The sequence below is a fragment of the Lynx canadensis genome, chromosome B3, assembly GCF_007474595.2.
Source record: "Lynx canadensis isolate LIC74 chromosome B3, mLynCan4.pri.v2, whole genome shotgun sequence".
In the NCBI taxonomy this organism is placed as follows: Eukaryota; Metazoa; Chordata; class Mammalia; order Carnivora; family Felidae; genus Lynx; species Lynx canadensis.
The window spans coordinates 25772713-25789097 of NC_044308.2; the positions used below are offsets into that span (position 1 = coordinate 25772713).

Here is a 16385-nt window from a genome sequence, read left to right on the forward strand (position 1 = left end):
CATTCTCCCTACCCACCCCCTCCCACACCGTCCCCAACCACCACAGGGGTGACCACGGTGCTGACCATGACGACCCTCAGCATCAGTGCTCGGAACTCTCTACCCAAAGTGGCTTATGCGACAGCCATGGACTGGTTCATAGCTGTGTGCTATGCTTTCGTGTTCTCTGCGCTGATTGAGTTTGCCACCGTCAACTATTTCACAAAGAGAGGCTGGGCCTGGGATGGCAAAAAAGCCTCAGAAGCAGCCAAGGTCAAGGTACTGACTACATTTTCCCCCTTTCCTCCAGAGAAAACATTTATGGTACAAAATATCAAATATAAGACAAGTGTTTCTCCTCCCTATCTCCCACCCACCCCCAACAAAAAAAGGACTCCTTCCCTGTGTTGAGGGTCTCTACCAAGTCTTACTTACAACAGGTTCTATTTCAACTTTGTTTTGAATCATTAGCTTCGATCAAGCAAAAGGTCTGATGTCAGGTGAATGGCTTGAGCTGTTTACACATAGGTCTGCTATTTTTGCTAACGTACCTTCTGTCTGTTCAGTGACTACTTGTCCGGTTCTGAATTGTATATTCTCTGTCACTCTCTTTTGCCACTACACCATACAGTAGATCTTCTGCAGGGTGGCTTTAAGGGCATGTGGAGAGCATGCAGCTTACTGGAGGCAGCAAACCCTACCTGAGGAAGAGATGATTTGTTTCACTTAATGATGCACAGTTATTGTGGAAAGCATTACTCTGTTCAAAGCAATTAATTTGAAGAAATTAATTTGAAGAAATAAGGTTGCACAGAATTCCAAGCTGAACCATGTCCTTGGGGAGGTGAGAATAATCTACATCGAGCAGAAAATGAAACAGCATTTGATAAACTGCTAATTACACCATGCATTAAACAAATAAGCAAAACCTTTGCTCTGAAGAAGAGTAGATCAAAGTTATCAAAGTAGACTTGAAATAAAAATCTGTCCTTTGAAAATTCAGCATGAAGGGAGTCCTGGAAAGTATTATAGAAGACTAGAATTGTCTGGCCTGACCTCCCAGTCAGGGCCACAAACCAGGAACAGCCACCCAGGGCTGTCTCTTTTTGTTGAGGACACTCATCAGTGTCTCATCGGTGGCCTCATGCTTGCTTTTTGCATTTAACACAACTATTTTCTTTCCGGTAAAAGTCAGAGGTTATGACTTAAGCTGACACATCTGATTCTTCTCACTTCCAAGGACCAGGTATCCCTTCCCATGTCAGAATTCCAGTCATGGAAAACTCATTTTGAAGTCCAGCTTGCCTGGTTGGAGGAAGGCCAAGTGGGGTCTGTGCTGGGCCCTCTCAAAGGAGACAGGATGGGAGGGAGGGCCCTGACAAGTAGCAACCTTAGGAGTGGATGTTTTTGGGGTTGGGGATGGAGTGGGGGCACAGGAGTTAGCTGACCACAGTGGATTGGTGGTGACCTGGGAAAACATTTGTAGAGGCAAACTAGAGATTTTTGACCCAATCTTCTGGACTTGATGGTAAAGACAAAAGGAGCTATGGAGGATGTTTGTTGGGGGAGGAGCATGAATGGAATTGGGAAAGAGGGCTTCCCAATGCCCAGCCATGTGTTGCCTGAAGTGAAATGTTTGCTAAGGATCTGGGTTTTGATGGCTATGTGACAGTGGACTGGAGTTACTCAAGTATGAGTACGAGAGCAGATGGGAGTTTATTGCATGAATTGAGGCCTTCAGGCACACATCTCTGAATCTAGGAGGAAGGAATGAATGGAGAGCCCTAAAATGTTGTCAGGTAGTCTCACCACCCTTGTCAGCCTCCACTTTCACACTTGGCCCCACTGTTATTACTACTTGCCATAGATCTGGCTGGCAAGACCTTTGGAGAGGGAGGAATGAAGCTAACATGGTTTACCTAGTCCTAGATTAGCACTGATCTTTTAGAATAAGCAGCATGCCTCACTGTCTTGTAGAACTTCAGTGCTTCATGTTGTCCTTCAAAGGCTGTAGTGCTGGAGAATCCCACCACTTAGGCCTGAAAGGTTCTGTGCAGTTGAAGCATCAGGGCATCTAAAGACATTCGGGTGGGCAAGTCATACTATGAGACATGGGTAATGCACATGAATTATTAAACATAGTGTTAGCCTACTCACGTAAATTGACTTTTACTTAGAAGTATAGAGCTTGAAAAATAGACTGTGTTCACCATTGTCACATGTTGGGATCTCCAGAGGCAAATGCCAGGTAAGAGTTTGGAGTGCAAGGTAGTTTGTAAGGATGAATACAGATGAAAGAACAGAGAGGAAGTGACATTCAGCAGAGGAAGAAGTTGAAGTCAGCCCTGAATGATTTGGAGCTGAAGTCTGTCTCCTGGATGCTCTGTCTGCAGCTGAGCAGCAGGTGGACCTAGAAGGGGGACTGGGACACATCTCAATGAACACCACAGCCATTGTAATTGTGCTGAATTCTGTACTACTGCTCATTCCCCCAAGTAAAATACATGTTATCAACACAGATTAGTATCTTCTAAAGCATCTGTTCTTTTCTTGGCTACACCAAGAGTTGGGAGCCATTCAAGGCAGTAAATTCATAGTTATGCTTATCAGTTTCTTTTGGCAGACCAGTGTGGGTGTGCACATGATCACTGATGTATCAAAGAACTGTAGTATTTCTGAAAAGTAGGCCAGAGGGTCCCTACTGTAGCCCAGGACTGGTGTAGCCTCTCTCACCATGTCCCCATGCTCTCTGCATCTGGTTCCATATTGATTCCTCTCTTTTCACTTACTTCCTCTCACTCCTTGCTCTATGTGCTTCCTTCCTATTTGTTATCTTTTTCATAGTTTTAATGGTTGACATATTTCCTTTAAGTTACTTTCCTGTGTTTTCGCAAATAAATTTTATTTAATGGCACTATATTAAGGAACAGCTTTTTGCAGCATTTTATTTTATACATTTGCAAACAAATGTTTGTGATGTTTAAAGAATTTCACAATGAATATCTGTCATTACTGTCTAATTTTCATCTATCTATCCATTCACTCATCCTCAAACCGCCTTTATACTCTTATGCATTCCAGAGTAAATGTTAAAGGACACTATATTTCCCACTAAATATATTTATATACATGTAAATATATGTATATCATTAACAAGGGTTCAATATTTGTTTACCATTTGATTCTTTCATAGAAAAATTTGCATAGTGTAAAATGCACAGATACCAAAGATACATTTGATGAGTTCATCTGTGTAAGCCAAATCCCTGTCGAGATAGAGAATATCACCAGTTCTCCAAAAAGTTCACCATGCCACTTCCCAGTCAACAAAGCCCTTTATAGTCTCCACCTCAACAAAGATAACCACTATTCTGATTTAGAATTACTTTGTCATTCTAGAATTTCATGTTCAAGACTGGCCATGTGGTGTTGTAGGCTTAGAAGTCTGTGGAGAACTTCCCTCCCCTAGAGCTAAGCTGATGTTTCTGTATCTCTCTTTTGAGAGATAAACCTTTAGAACTTTCAGAAATGATTTGACAATTGCCTGAAAATAGCATGCCCTTACAGTCTTATTATATATTTTGCAGAAGAAGGAGCGGGAACTCATACTAAGTAAGTCAACAAATGCTTATACTACTGGGAAGATGACCCACCCCCCCAACATCCCAAAGGAACAGACCCCGGCAGGGACCTCAAATGCATCTTCAGCCTCAGTAAAGCCTTCCGAAGAGAAAACTTCTGAAAACAAAAAGACTTACAACAGCATCAGCAAGATTGACAAAATGTCCCGAATTGTATTCCCAGTCTTGTTTGGCACTTTCAACTTAGTTTACTGGGCAACATATTTGAATAGGGAACCGGTGATTAAAGGGGCTGCCCCTCCAAAATAACTCACCACACTCCCAAACTCCAGGAGAGCCATACTTCCAGCAGAATGGTTACCAAGGAGAGGTTGAACTCAGAGGGACTCCATATTCGGGCACTGTCTTTCAGGAAATTTTTGCATGTTTAATAATATGTACAAATAATATTGCCTTGATGTTTCTATATATAACGTCAGATGTTTCAAAGATGTCACATTGATAAACAAAGCAAACAACTTTCTAGAAAAACAGGAGACAATGGCTCTGACACTCAGATACTCAGTATCTTACACTGATAGTTTACAAACAAGATAAGTATATTTTTAACTGTTCCAAGTGTTACCTAACAATGTTTTTTATACTTCAAATGTCATTTCATACAAATTTTCCCAGCAAATAAATATTTTAGGAAATGCTCCATGATTATTACTTGACCAACTCTCTTGGAAGAAACATAGATCACAAAGAGCACATTTTTCATTAAAAAGGAAACTGTGGGCATTTATGTACAAAACTAATTGCCTTTGATAATTCTTACTGTTCTGAAATTAGAAAGTACTGCATGATATTACATTAAGAAATAGATTAGGCAAATATTTATGCAGATAAATTCAATAACAGAAATATATGATATGCTAGATGAACAGATAAAATATTTCCCCAGGGAAAAATTTAACTGCTTAAAAAAATCCTTTTTTTCTTTATTTTGGAAAAGAAACATTTCTCCCCACCCCCACCTCCCCATCCAACTGAATAATGATCAGTGAAATAAAAGGAAATGTTAAAACAAAAAGTTATGTGATGACAGTCTTGGCATTTGGCCCATGCATTCACTGGCTAAAACATTGACCACCTCTTGCTGCAGCCAGCGTGTAGTGCTTCAGTGGTGACAAACTGTAATTGAGTTATTTTCCATTTTATTTCCTTGTACTTATTTCATGACTGACTAATTGCTCTGTTAGCTTTTGTATATGAACCTTAAATGTTCATTAAAAAATAAAAAAAGAACTGATCTTGTGGATAATGTCATTGTTTGAAAAAAAAATCCATATTTTGATGGGCTCATTGCCTAAAAATGACATAAAAAAAAACCAATCATGAAATTCCTTGCAAAAAAAAAAAAAAAAAACTCTTGGTGATTCATGTCTGTTTCAATCTAAGTCTCTAGAGTACCAAAGAGAAAGCAATTTCAACCACACGGTAAATAGGTAAAACCAGAAGGTTTTTCCCATACATACATCACATGGGTCTCTCCTTGATAGAACCTTCCCTGACAGTGTTCCTAAGCTGGGTGCTTGCTATGGACAAGGTAACTGCTCAGTTCTTTCTCCTTCCTTTTGCTGTGTGTGAACAGTGATGCCAAGTACTGCATTTAGACCATTTACTTACTGTTGGAGGAAGTATCCAAGAATAACGTGTATAAAATGAACACTTGCTGCCTCCTCTATGACTCAGTTGGAATTATAAAAGGGGAGTTATGGTGGGGCCCCTGGGTGACTTAGTTGGTTAAGCATCCTACTTTTGATTTTGGCTCTGGTCATGATCTCGCAGTTAGTGAGTTTGAGCCCCATGTTGGGCTCGGCAGTGACAGTGCACTGCTTGGGACAGCCTGCTTGGGATTCCTTCTCTCCCTCTCTTTCTGCCTCTCCTCTGCACTCTCTCTCTTTCAAAATAAATAAGTAAACTTTAGAAAAAGGGTGGTTATTGGGGCACCTGGGTGGCTCAGTCAATCATCTGACTTCAGCTCAGGTCATGATCTCATGGTTCATGGGTTTGAGCCCTGTGCTGGGCTCTGTGTTAACTGCTCAGAGCCTGGAGCCTGTGTCAAACTCTGTGTCTTCCTCTCTCTCTGCCCCTCCCCTGGTCATGCTTTGTCTTTCTCTCAAACATAAATAAAACTTAACAAAAATTTTTAAATAAAAAATAAATTTAAAAATAGGGGATTATTTATGATAGTTAGCAAACAGTATCAAAATTATGCCTGCTTATATTGACTACATAATGATACATGGTTGTTAATTTTTTTAACTTTATTTATTTTGAAAGAGAGAGGAGGAGAGCAAGCAGGGGAGGGCAGAGAGAGGGGGAGAGAGAGAGAGAATTCCAAGCAGGCTCTGCACTCTCAGTATTGAGCTCAATGATGTGGGGCTTGAACTCATGAACCACAAAATCATGAGCCGAAACCAAGAGTTGGATGCTTAACTGACTGAACCACCCAGATACCCAGGTACATAGTTCTTTAATACCAATTTACCTGACTGTGGTAGACATAGATATGGCCATGGCCATGGCCACTCACACAGGCAGATATTTAGCAGCACCTTTCATCTTGAATAACCATGTAAATGCCACTAACATCCATTCATTGAGAACTCAAAGGATTCATCCCATAAAGGCTTTTCATAGAATTCAAGGTCACTGATCATATTTTATCAGAGTAGAATGAGAGATCTTTCTTCAAAAAGATGGGTGTCCATTTTCCGCTATCTCTGCCTGATTTCAGGATATTACACATATAAAGGTAAAGGTCAACAAAAAAGTACGATTAAATCTTCAAGCAGGAAGTGTTTCTCTATTACAAATCATGCTATATTTGTAGAATAATGTATGTGGTTTTCTTTATACCACAGCATAGAATCTGCTATAACAAAAGGCAAACCTGAGGCTCAGTCTGAAGCTTCTATTTTATCTATTGTTTAGTTATTCTTTCTCTATGGTCTTTTTTTAAATTCTTTTTTTTTAACATTTATTCATTATTGAGAGACAGAGAGAGACAGAGCATGAGCATGGGAGGGGCAGAAAGAGGGGGAGACACAGAATCTGAAGCAGGCTCCAGGCTCCGAGCTGTCAACACCCAGCGCAGGGCTTGAACTCACAAACTGTGAGATCATGACCTGAGCCTTAGTCAGACATTTAGTCAACTGAGCCACCCAGGCACCCCTCTGTAGTCTTTACAGTTTAGCATTGCATTGTAGTTTGGAGAAAAATATACTATAAGTTAGGTCTAAATGACTATACATACAAACACTTTAAACATCTAATGGAAAATGATATGTTCCATATCAAGTTGCAGTAATTTTCTTGAAAAGTTCTAGCCTTTGTTACAGAGCACCCTAGGAGCTCTGCTGGGTGAATTCCAGTTTGAAGATAGCTTATTGCATTTACATTCTGCTCAGTCTTAAAAATGATTAATATTTAGTGAAAAAGATCACATTAGTTTTCTGCTTACTGATTTTATATTGTAGATATTTTGGTGTTTGTTATTTTTAGTGAGGACATAATAAAGAATCACCTTGGGAAGAATGATAACAAGGTAAGAAATAAAATTTTTTGGAAATAATTATAAATTACAGTGCCCTACTTTTAGAATGAGGATATGTATTTAAATGTATCTCTTTTGACATTACCATAAATAGAAAGAATATTCTAATAAGCCAGCAATCAGAATTACTTCTGTATTTCTCAGGAATCTATGGATCTATATAGGGCAGGCTTTGGCTAAAGTTGGTCTAAATGCTAATTTACAGTAATGGGGTTCAAATGCTTCTAGAGTAACTATCAAAGTTAAAATGGTTTAGCAAACACCACCCCACCCTTTGAAGGTTAACAAAGAGGTTGTAAATCTTCTAACCTATTTGTATGTGAATGTCTTACAAAGTGGTTTATGTCTCCTATGAAACAAGCTATGGGAAATAGGTACAGTAAATGAGAAATCTGTTTTACAAATAAGGATATTGAAACCAAAAGATGTTAATCCACTGGCTCAAATCATATCACATGTTAGAAGAAAATACAGGCCTAGATTTTAGTTTTCATAGTTTCTAACTCTGAGTTCACAACACCATGTGATTGCTTCCAGATGGAAGTAGATTTAGAACCAAAATATAACCTAAAATGAAAAATTGTGCTTTGTGCTCTGGTTGAATGATTATCTATCTATTAAGAACACCTTAGAGAGTTTTTGGGCTTGTTTTTATTTTGTTTGGGTTCTTTTTTGGCACTGAAAGCATTATCTTTAAGTCTGTCTCTTCCTTTATAAAAACTCTGTGATCTTAGAAATTCCTTTGATAGAATGGACCTGTCAGGGTAGCACTCTCTATCCCACCTCCCCCTCAAAAAGAGAAGCAGAGAAGGGGGGAAGTGATAAGGAAGAAAGATGCAGGGAGCAAGAATGGGCAGAGGAAGGAAGGGAGGTGAGGGAGAAGCACTGATTGACAGGAGCCACATATCTTGATGTGATTGCTCCTTCCAGAGGACTGACATAAGTGATTATTGTTACTGCATTGGGAGAAGTCTGCCTCAAGGAAAAAGCAAAACTATGATGTGACATCAAGTCTTCAATCAACATTAGCTTCCATTGTAAGAACTAGCTTCAAATCAAAAAAGTATTTTTGAAAATTGGAAATGCCATAGTTCTCTAGTGAAAACAGTGTTTTAAATATTTAAAAATTAGTCTTAATGTCTTTTTTACAACACTAGCACATCTGGGGCAATCAATGCCATGAGTAGACATGGCTATGAATTTGAATATGAATAACTCTGATCATTGCAATTTACTTGCCAGATTTTCAGGTAATGCCTTTAAAGTGGGCAAAAGGTTCATTTCATCAAAGATTTGCATGATTATCTGTTTGTCACTGTCATTTTCAATACTCTATCAATCCTAAACTTGGATTCCCTGTATCTTATCTTGAAATGAGCATGGGTTCTTTATGGAAAACTGTGATTCAAAAATATTTACTGCTTAAAATTTTCCTAGTATAAAGTCTGAAGAAATAAATTTCCTTAGCTTTTCTGAGTTCAAACTGAAAGACAAAATCAAAGATCAGATACTATATTTTATACTGTATAATTTTAGAAAGCAAATTTTGAAATGGGCTGTAATTGACACAACACTAATTTAAGTCCAATTTATTCTACAGTCTTCATGTTGCCACCACTGTCTCTCTAGCACCTTGCACTATTCCAGGGCAGCGACTGCTCAGTGAATGTTGGAGGGAATGAATATTGGATAGTGGATGAACTGGATGTCATGAAACCTCTTTTTGGGTAGGGGTGGTTATATCCCAACCAAACAAAATATGTTAAGAATGCATAAGATAAAAATGTCAAGATTTTTACGAACTTATCAGTATTTCACATAACAATACTGGGAACAGATTCCCACCTTGTGACCACAGGCTTGGTCTGACAGGTTGACCCTTGCAGTAAAGTGATCAAAAAATGTATTAGCCAGAGGTGAGACTTCCAGATGGTGGAGTTAGTACCTCAGAAAATTCTCTCCCCTCAGAAAATGACAACACTGGCAAGATTATAAAAATCAACCATTTCAGAACTCTGGAAATTTAACCAAAGATATACCACAAATTAAAAGTACTTATTAAAGAAAAACTCCTGAGCCTAAGTTAGAACAGTGAAGTCTATGACACTTGAAATTTTTTTTAATGTTTCTATTTATTTTTGAGAGAGAGAGAAATGGGGGGAGGGGAGAGACTGAACATGAGCAGGGGAGGGGCAGAGAGAGAGGGAGACACAGAATCTGAAGCAGGCTCCAGGCTTTGAGCTGTCAGCACAGAACCCAATGCAGGGCTTGAACTCATGAACCACAAGATCATGACCTGAGCCAAAGTTGGATGCTTAACCGACTGAGCCATCCAGGTGCCCCAAGTCTATGATATTTTAATTTAGGAATACTCCCATCTCCCTACCAACTCTTTAGAATGATAACCTGATAACCTGAAGTCTTGCTGTTACCGGAGGGGGCTGAGGTGACTTGGAACTCTGCAAAAAACCCTGCCCCTAGAGCTTTGCTACTATTTAACCTGACTTAGAGCTTCATAGAAAAGCTTTATTCCCAGGGCATAGCTGATAACAGTAGAGACCAATAGCAGTCAAGGAAGGTAAATATCATGACTTCCTAAGGCTATGATATCAGCTTGCAAGAAGGAGCCCAGCCAAAATTTAAAAGGAAGATCTAGGTAATTACACATCCACAGTGGGCCAGGAACACCTCTGACATATTCCTGAGGATCTGGAATGCTGTTCACATGGTCAGAGTTATGTGAACAATAAATAAAGAGCATAAAGAGCCATGCAGATGCAGGAGTGATACCTAGGAGGCCAGGACTAAAAATTAAACAAGAATTAAAACAAACAACGATACTTCATACTACACAGGATACAAACACTACAGAACTGGTCCTAGGAAGTCACTAAACAAAACTAATCCCAACAACAAAAATAGTGCAACAACAAACAGTGGAAAGGTGGGAAGGATGATCTGATTTCAACATTACTAAAATATACATCTAGTATTTCCAGTTGTCAACAACTATTAGGAGATATGCAAAGAAACACTGAAGTACAGTCTGTATACAGGAAACAAAATAATCAAAGAAACTGACCCTGAGGGTGCCTAGATGTTTACTTAGTAGGTAGACTTGAAATAAGCTTTATAATATGTTCAGAGAACTAAAGGAAACCATGTTTAAAGAATTAAATTTGCTTTACCAAATAGATAATAGTTATACAGAGAGAAATCATTTTTATAAAGAATCAATAGAAATTTTTTAGTTAAAGAGTACAATAAATGAAATGAAAAGTCACTAGAGGGTGTCAATATCAGATTTGAGCAGACAGAAGAAAATAACTAGAAAACTTGAAGGTATATTAATAGACATTTTTGTCCAAAAAGAAAGAAAAAAGAATGAAGAAAATAAACAGAGCCTATGGAACATACCTGTGGAACACCATCAAATGACTGACGTGTGCATAACGGGAATTTCAGAAGAGTAGAAAGATAAAGAAAAAGAAATATTTGAGGAAATAATAGTCAAAACTTCCTAGAATTGATTACAAACATTAACCTACACATCAAAGAAACTCAGCCAACTCCAAGTATACTAACCGTAAAGAGATCTACTCCTGGACACATTATATCCAAGCTGTTGAAAGCCAAAGACATAGAAATAATCTTGAAAGCAACAAGAAAAGATATTTCTCATGTACAAGGGATCCTCCATAAACTCAACAGCTGACAACTCATCAGAAACCATGGAGGCCATAACAGTGTTGAAAGGAAAGAGGCGAAAAAAAAAAAAAACACTCTGTCAACCAAAAGTTTTACATCAAGGAAACTTATCTTTCAAAAAGGCAACTGAAATAAACAGAATCACAGGTAAATAAAAATAGAGAAAATTAATTTATAGCAGACCTACCCTAAAAGAAATATCAGATGAAGTATTTCAGGTTGAAAACACATGACATTACATGGTAACTGGAATCCACACAAAGGAAGAAGATCAGTAGAGGAAATTACATACGTAAATATAATAGAAAATAGAAATGTATTTTTACTCTTTTTTCCTCCTGATTTTAAAAGGTAATTACATAAAAAAATCATTATAAAACTATATTGTTGAGTTTACAAGCAGTAATTTGTTGGATAATAATATCACAATGATACTAGAAAAAAATTTCTATATACTGTTGAAACTAAATTAGTAATACAGTAAAACCTTGGATTGCGAGTAACTTTTTCTGTGAGTCTTCTGCAAGACAAGCAAACATTTCTAATAAAATTTAACTTGATAAACGAACAATGTTTTGCAATATGAAGAGTACATGTTGCCAAATGTCACATGATCACAACTGAGCCCATGGTTCTTGAAATTCACTTTGATATATAAGTGCTTTGGATTACAAGCATGTTTCTGGAATAAATTATGCTTGCAAACCAAGGTTTTACTGTAATTTCAACTATATTGTTTCAAGTTGAAACACATATTTAATCCCCAGAACAACCAGGAAGAAAATAAGTAAAAGGAAAAATAGTAAATGATCCAACAAAGGAATTAAAATGGTGCACTAGAAAATAAGGCAAAAACAATGCAGGGACAAAGGATATATGAAAACAAATAGCAAAATAGGATATGTAAATCTAATCATATCAATATTACATTAAATGAAATGTATTTAGGGCTTCAATCAAAAGGCAGAGATTATTCAGACTGGATTTTTTTTTTTTTTTTAAGATCCAGCTATATGCTGTCAATAAGAGACAGGTTTTAGGAGCTCCTGGGTGGTGACTCTTGATTTCCACTCAGGTCATAATCTTACAGTTTGTGGTATCAAGCCCCAATGGAGCCTTCTTGGAATTCTCTCTCCCTTTCTCTCTCTGTCCCTCCTCCCTCAGTAAATAAATTTTAAAAAAAGAGGGGCAAATTTTAGATTAAAAAACACAAACACATTGAAAGTAAAGGGATGAAAAATATATACCACACTTGCATACAGTACCCAAAAGACCACTGGAATGGTTAAACCAATAGCAGAAAAATAACTTTAATGCAAAAAATATTAGTACAGTCAAGGTGGGAAATTTATAATGATAAAACAGTTAATTCCTCAGGAATATGTAACAATTAAAAATAGATATATACCTAACGTCAGAGGTCCCAAATATATGAAGCAAAAACTGTCAGAATTTAAAGGAGAAATAGTTCGGTGATAATAGTTGAAAATGTCAATACTCTACTCTCAGTAACTTATAGAACAACAGACAGAACATCAACAAGGATGCCAAAGAAAAAGTAGCACTATCAACCAACTTGACTGACGTCTATAGAACACTTCACCCAACAAGAGAAGATACACATATTCTTCAAATGCACATGCACCATTCTCCAAGAGAGTGCATTTTCTGTGCCATGAAATAAGTTTAACAATTTTAAAGAGATTGAACTGTATAAGTATGTTTTCAAAACACACTGGAATTAAATTAAATATTTATTGCTCAAACCAGCAATAAATATTTTTTAGTTTTTTTAAGTTTATTTATTTATTTTTGAGAGAGAGACAAAGAGAGTGAGCCGGGGAGGGTCAGAGAGAGAGGGAGAGAGAGAATCCCAAGTAGGCTCTGCACTATCATCATAGAGCCCAATGTGGGGCTTGAACTCACAAATTGTGAGATCATGACCTGACCCCAAACCAAGAGTCTTTGAGCCAACCTGGTGCCCCCAAACCAGGATACTTTTAAGAGGAGTTCAATACTGATAATTACACCAGGCCAACAGACATAAATGAAAACTAACTTGAGAAAATCAAGGTATGTGTTCATCCTGACTTTAGTAGTGAACTCACTATACACTTTCCCATAGTCCCTCTACTCTGCTTCAGTTATGTCCATGGTGAAGCCTACCTCACCCTGTAGACTTTCAAGTTTGCAACATATCTTCTAGAACAATTTGAGTTGGGGTATTTCACTTTATTTTCAAATGAATTAATCTTAAATTCATTATGCCCTGTCTTCATTTAAAACAATATTTAAACACACAGTTAGAATTTTTTTTTGACTTTTGTATTAAATCCACATGACAAAAGGTGGGCTATGAAACCCTTAAAGAAAAGTTTGACTTTTTCCCTTTGTTACATTTGGCTACTGACTTTGTCTTGGCCTTGGGGATGCTTGGCATTTTAAAACGGTTAATTTCAGGGCGCCTGGGTGGCGCAGTCGGTTAAGCGTCCGACTTCAGCCAGGTCACGATCTCGCGGTCCGGGAGTTCGAGCCCCGCGTCAGGCTCTGGGCTGATGGCTCAGAGCCTGGAGCCTGTTTCCGATTCTGTGTCTCCCTCTCTCTCTGCGCCTCCCCCGTTCATGCTCTGTCTCTCTCTGTCCCAAAAATAAATAAACGTTGAAAAAAAAATGGTTAATTTCTAGTTATAGTGTCTACCTGGAAATTCTAGAAATATATACCATTTCAAATTTCAAACATCCTAAAACCTTGATATGGTAAATAAGAGATGGAATGAGATATATTCCACTTTTCTCACCTAACGAAGCCTGATTGTATGGAGGGGATATTTTTTAAGTTTATTTATTTATTTTGAGAGGGAGAACATATTCATGCACAGGGAAGAGGCAGAGAGAGAGGGAGAGAGAGAATCCTGAGAAGGTTCCACACTGAGAGTGGCAGAGCCTAATGTGGGTCTCTATCCTACGAACTATGAGATCCTGACCCGAAATCAAGAGTCAGAAGTTTAACCGAATTAGCCACCCAGGCACCCCTGGAGGGGATTTTGTTAGCAAAAGTATTCCTGAGCATAAGAGGGACAGAGGAAATGTAAATGTCTGACCATATCTACTCTTCTTCTGAACTCCTGACCATTGTTTGTGAAAGGAAGTGGTCTGAGTATTTTTGTGATCCATTTAAAGTGCTACTAGAACTAATAGTATACCTCCAAATGATTTTAATGATTTTGTATTCGTCAGCAGTAAACCAGACAACTAAATCAGCAGGATAGATAGATAGATAGATAGGTAAGATAAGATAGATATAATTACTTGCCGTGTGGGAGCTGGCTAAGAAAATTCAAAGTCTATAGGGCAGGCCACCAGGAAGGGACAGTCAGAAGCAGGCTGAAACTCCATGGGCACAGGCCAAAACTGTTGGGAATCCTCTCTCTTTCTCTTTTTCTCTTTCTGTGTCTCTAAAAAGTCTCAATCTTTTTTTCAAGGCTTTCCATCTGATTAGGTCAAGTCCAGTGAGGATAATCTCTCTAACTTAAACTCAACTGATTGTGGATTTTACATCTTCATAACAGCACCTAGATTAGTGCTTGATTAAATAATCAAGCAAGTTCACACATCAAAATGCCACCAGTCTACCCTTTGTCAACTTAGCACCCATACATATCTCCTTTAACTATATTTAATCTCCAAATAATAGCAAAGTTATATTTCTGTATAACATGATACAACTAACCTACTTACAACCAAAACACATCAACACTTTCCCCAGATGACTACACGAAGTCTTTGGGTGCTATTCATTCATCTTGATATCTTATAACTTAATTAGATATAAAATTAAGTACTACCAACATATTTTTTTTATTAAATGAGGGGATAATAAGGAGAAAAAAAACAAAAATATTTGTATACACATACAAAAATATTCACACTAAAATAAAGAAGAAATATTCTTAACTATTAGTCCTCATTTCTGAAATTGGCCTCATGGTTGGTGCTGGTATTTACAAGTATCTTCTTCCATGAATCTATCATATTTGCTTTACTATCTGTAAGCATTTCAGTTGATGAAGTGAACCAGATGCTTTCCTGATAGGTATCTGTAATTAGCAGTCCTGCTGAATTGGGTTGTTGAAGTTTTCTGTTGGCTTTAATCATGGAACGTGAGAGTACTAAGAGATGCCTTAAGAGATCTCCAGTATTCCAGATATACTTTTTCTTACCTCCATTGTGGAATAATAGTCCCATTTCTTCTTGGTAATCAGGATTAGTCACCCAGCCAGCACAGTGACTCTTCTTGGCCTATTGATTCAGAAGCATGAGGTGCCCAAAATGACTGGCTGCCAGTCTCATCTTTTAGTTTTCAATGAAATCATTGTTATGTCCCTTGGTGGAAGCATTCCTTTCTTTGGAACTTGTACCTCTAGACCAACAGAGTCTAAGGTCAAAGGATGGGAACCAAAATTTTGCTAGGTATTATCAATTAACTGGTGTCATAGTTGAGTCTTTACAGAGTATTTGTCTTAGCTGGTTCTGGTTGCTATAAAAAATTATCAGAGACTAGGGGGCGGAAACAAAAACACCAATTTCTTGTAGTTCTGGTTGATGGGGAAATTCAAAGTCAAGGTTCTGGCAGTGTCTGCTAAGAGCCCACTTACTGGTTTTCAAATGGATGTCTTCTCATTGTATCCTCATTATAGAGGATAGAGGAAAGGAAGAAAGAAAGAAGAAAGAAAAGAAAAGAAAAAGAAAAAGAAAGAAAAAAGAAAGAAAGAGAAGAAAGAAAAAAGAACAAAGAAAAAAAAGAAAAGAAAGAAGAAGAAAGAGAAGAAGAAAGAAAGAAGAAAGAAGAAAAAGAACGAAAGAAGAAGAAAAGGAAAGAATGAACGAAAGAAAGAAAGAAAGAAAGGGGAAAGAAAGAAAAGAAGAAAAGAAGAAAGAAATTATCTTCTCTTCTAAGGACACTAATTCCATCATGAAGGCTCCACTCTTATGACCTAGTAACTTCCTGAAGTCCCTCCTAATACTATCACAGTGGGGGTAGTATTTCAACATATGAATTTTAGGTGAATACAAACATTTAGTCTATACTAGTACTACTACTCTACCATTCTATTAAGAAAGCTGCTATAGGATAGCAAGGAACATAGTAAGACCAATTAATTCCATGAGTGTGGGCCCATTGTCATACTTTATTTGTTGTGAAGTGAAATTCTTGATCAGAAGCAATGCTGTCTGGAATACCATGGTAGTGGATAAAGAATTCTGTAAGTCTACAGAAAGTGGTTTTGGAAGAAGTATTATTGGCAGGGAGGGCAGCTTTATATCCAGAGTGTCTATTCTAATAATTCTGTCCTTTTATAAAGGAAGCAGTCCAATGTAATCAACACTTCACCAGGTAGCTGGCTGATCACCATGAGAACCGGTGCCATATTGAGGACTCAGTATAGCTCTCTGCCACTGGAATATTGGGTTCTCACAGTTGTTATAGCCAAATTGGCCTATTTGAGTGAAAGT

The 16385-nt window shown here is 37.7% G+C and overlaps 1 protein-coding gene across 1 annotated transcript in view; it reads left to right on the plus strand.

The window, feature by feature from the left end:
* Positions 1-4570, plus strand: part of GABRA5 (gamma-aminobutyric acid type A receptor subunit alpha5) — an 82172-nt gene extending 77602 nt beyond the window's left edge. The window contains 2 exon segments of the mRNA XM_030317582.1: positions 47-258; positions 3567-4570. Coding sequence (XP_030173442.1) covers positions 47-258; positions 3567-3869 — 515 coding nt within the window. The 3' untranslated portion in view covers positions 3870-4570.
* The last annotated feature ends 11815 nt before the right edge of the window (positions 4571-16385 follow it).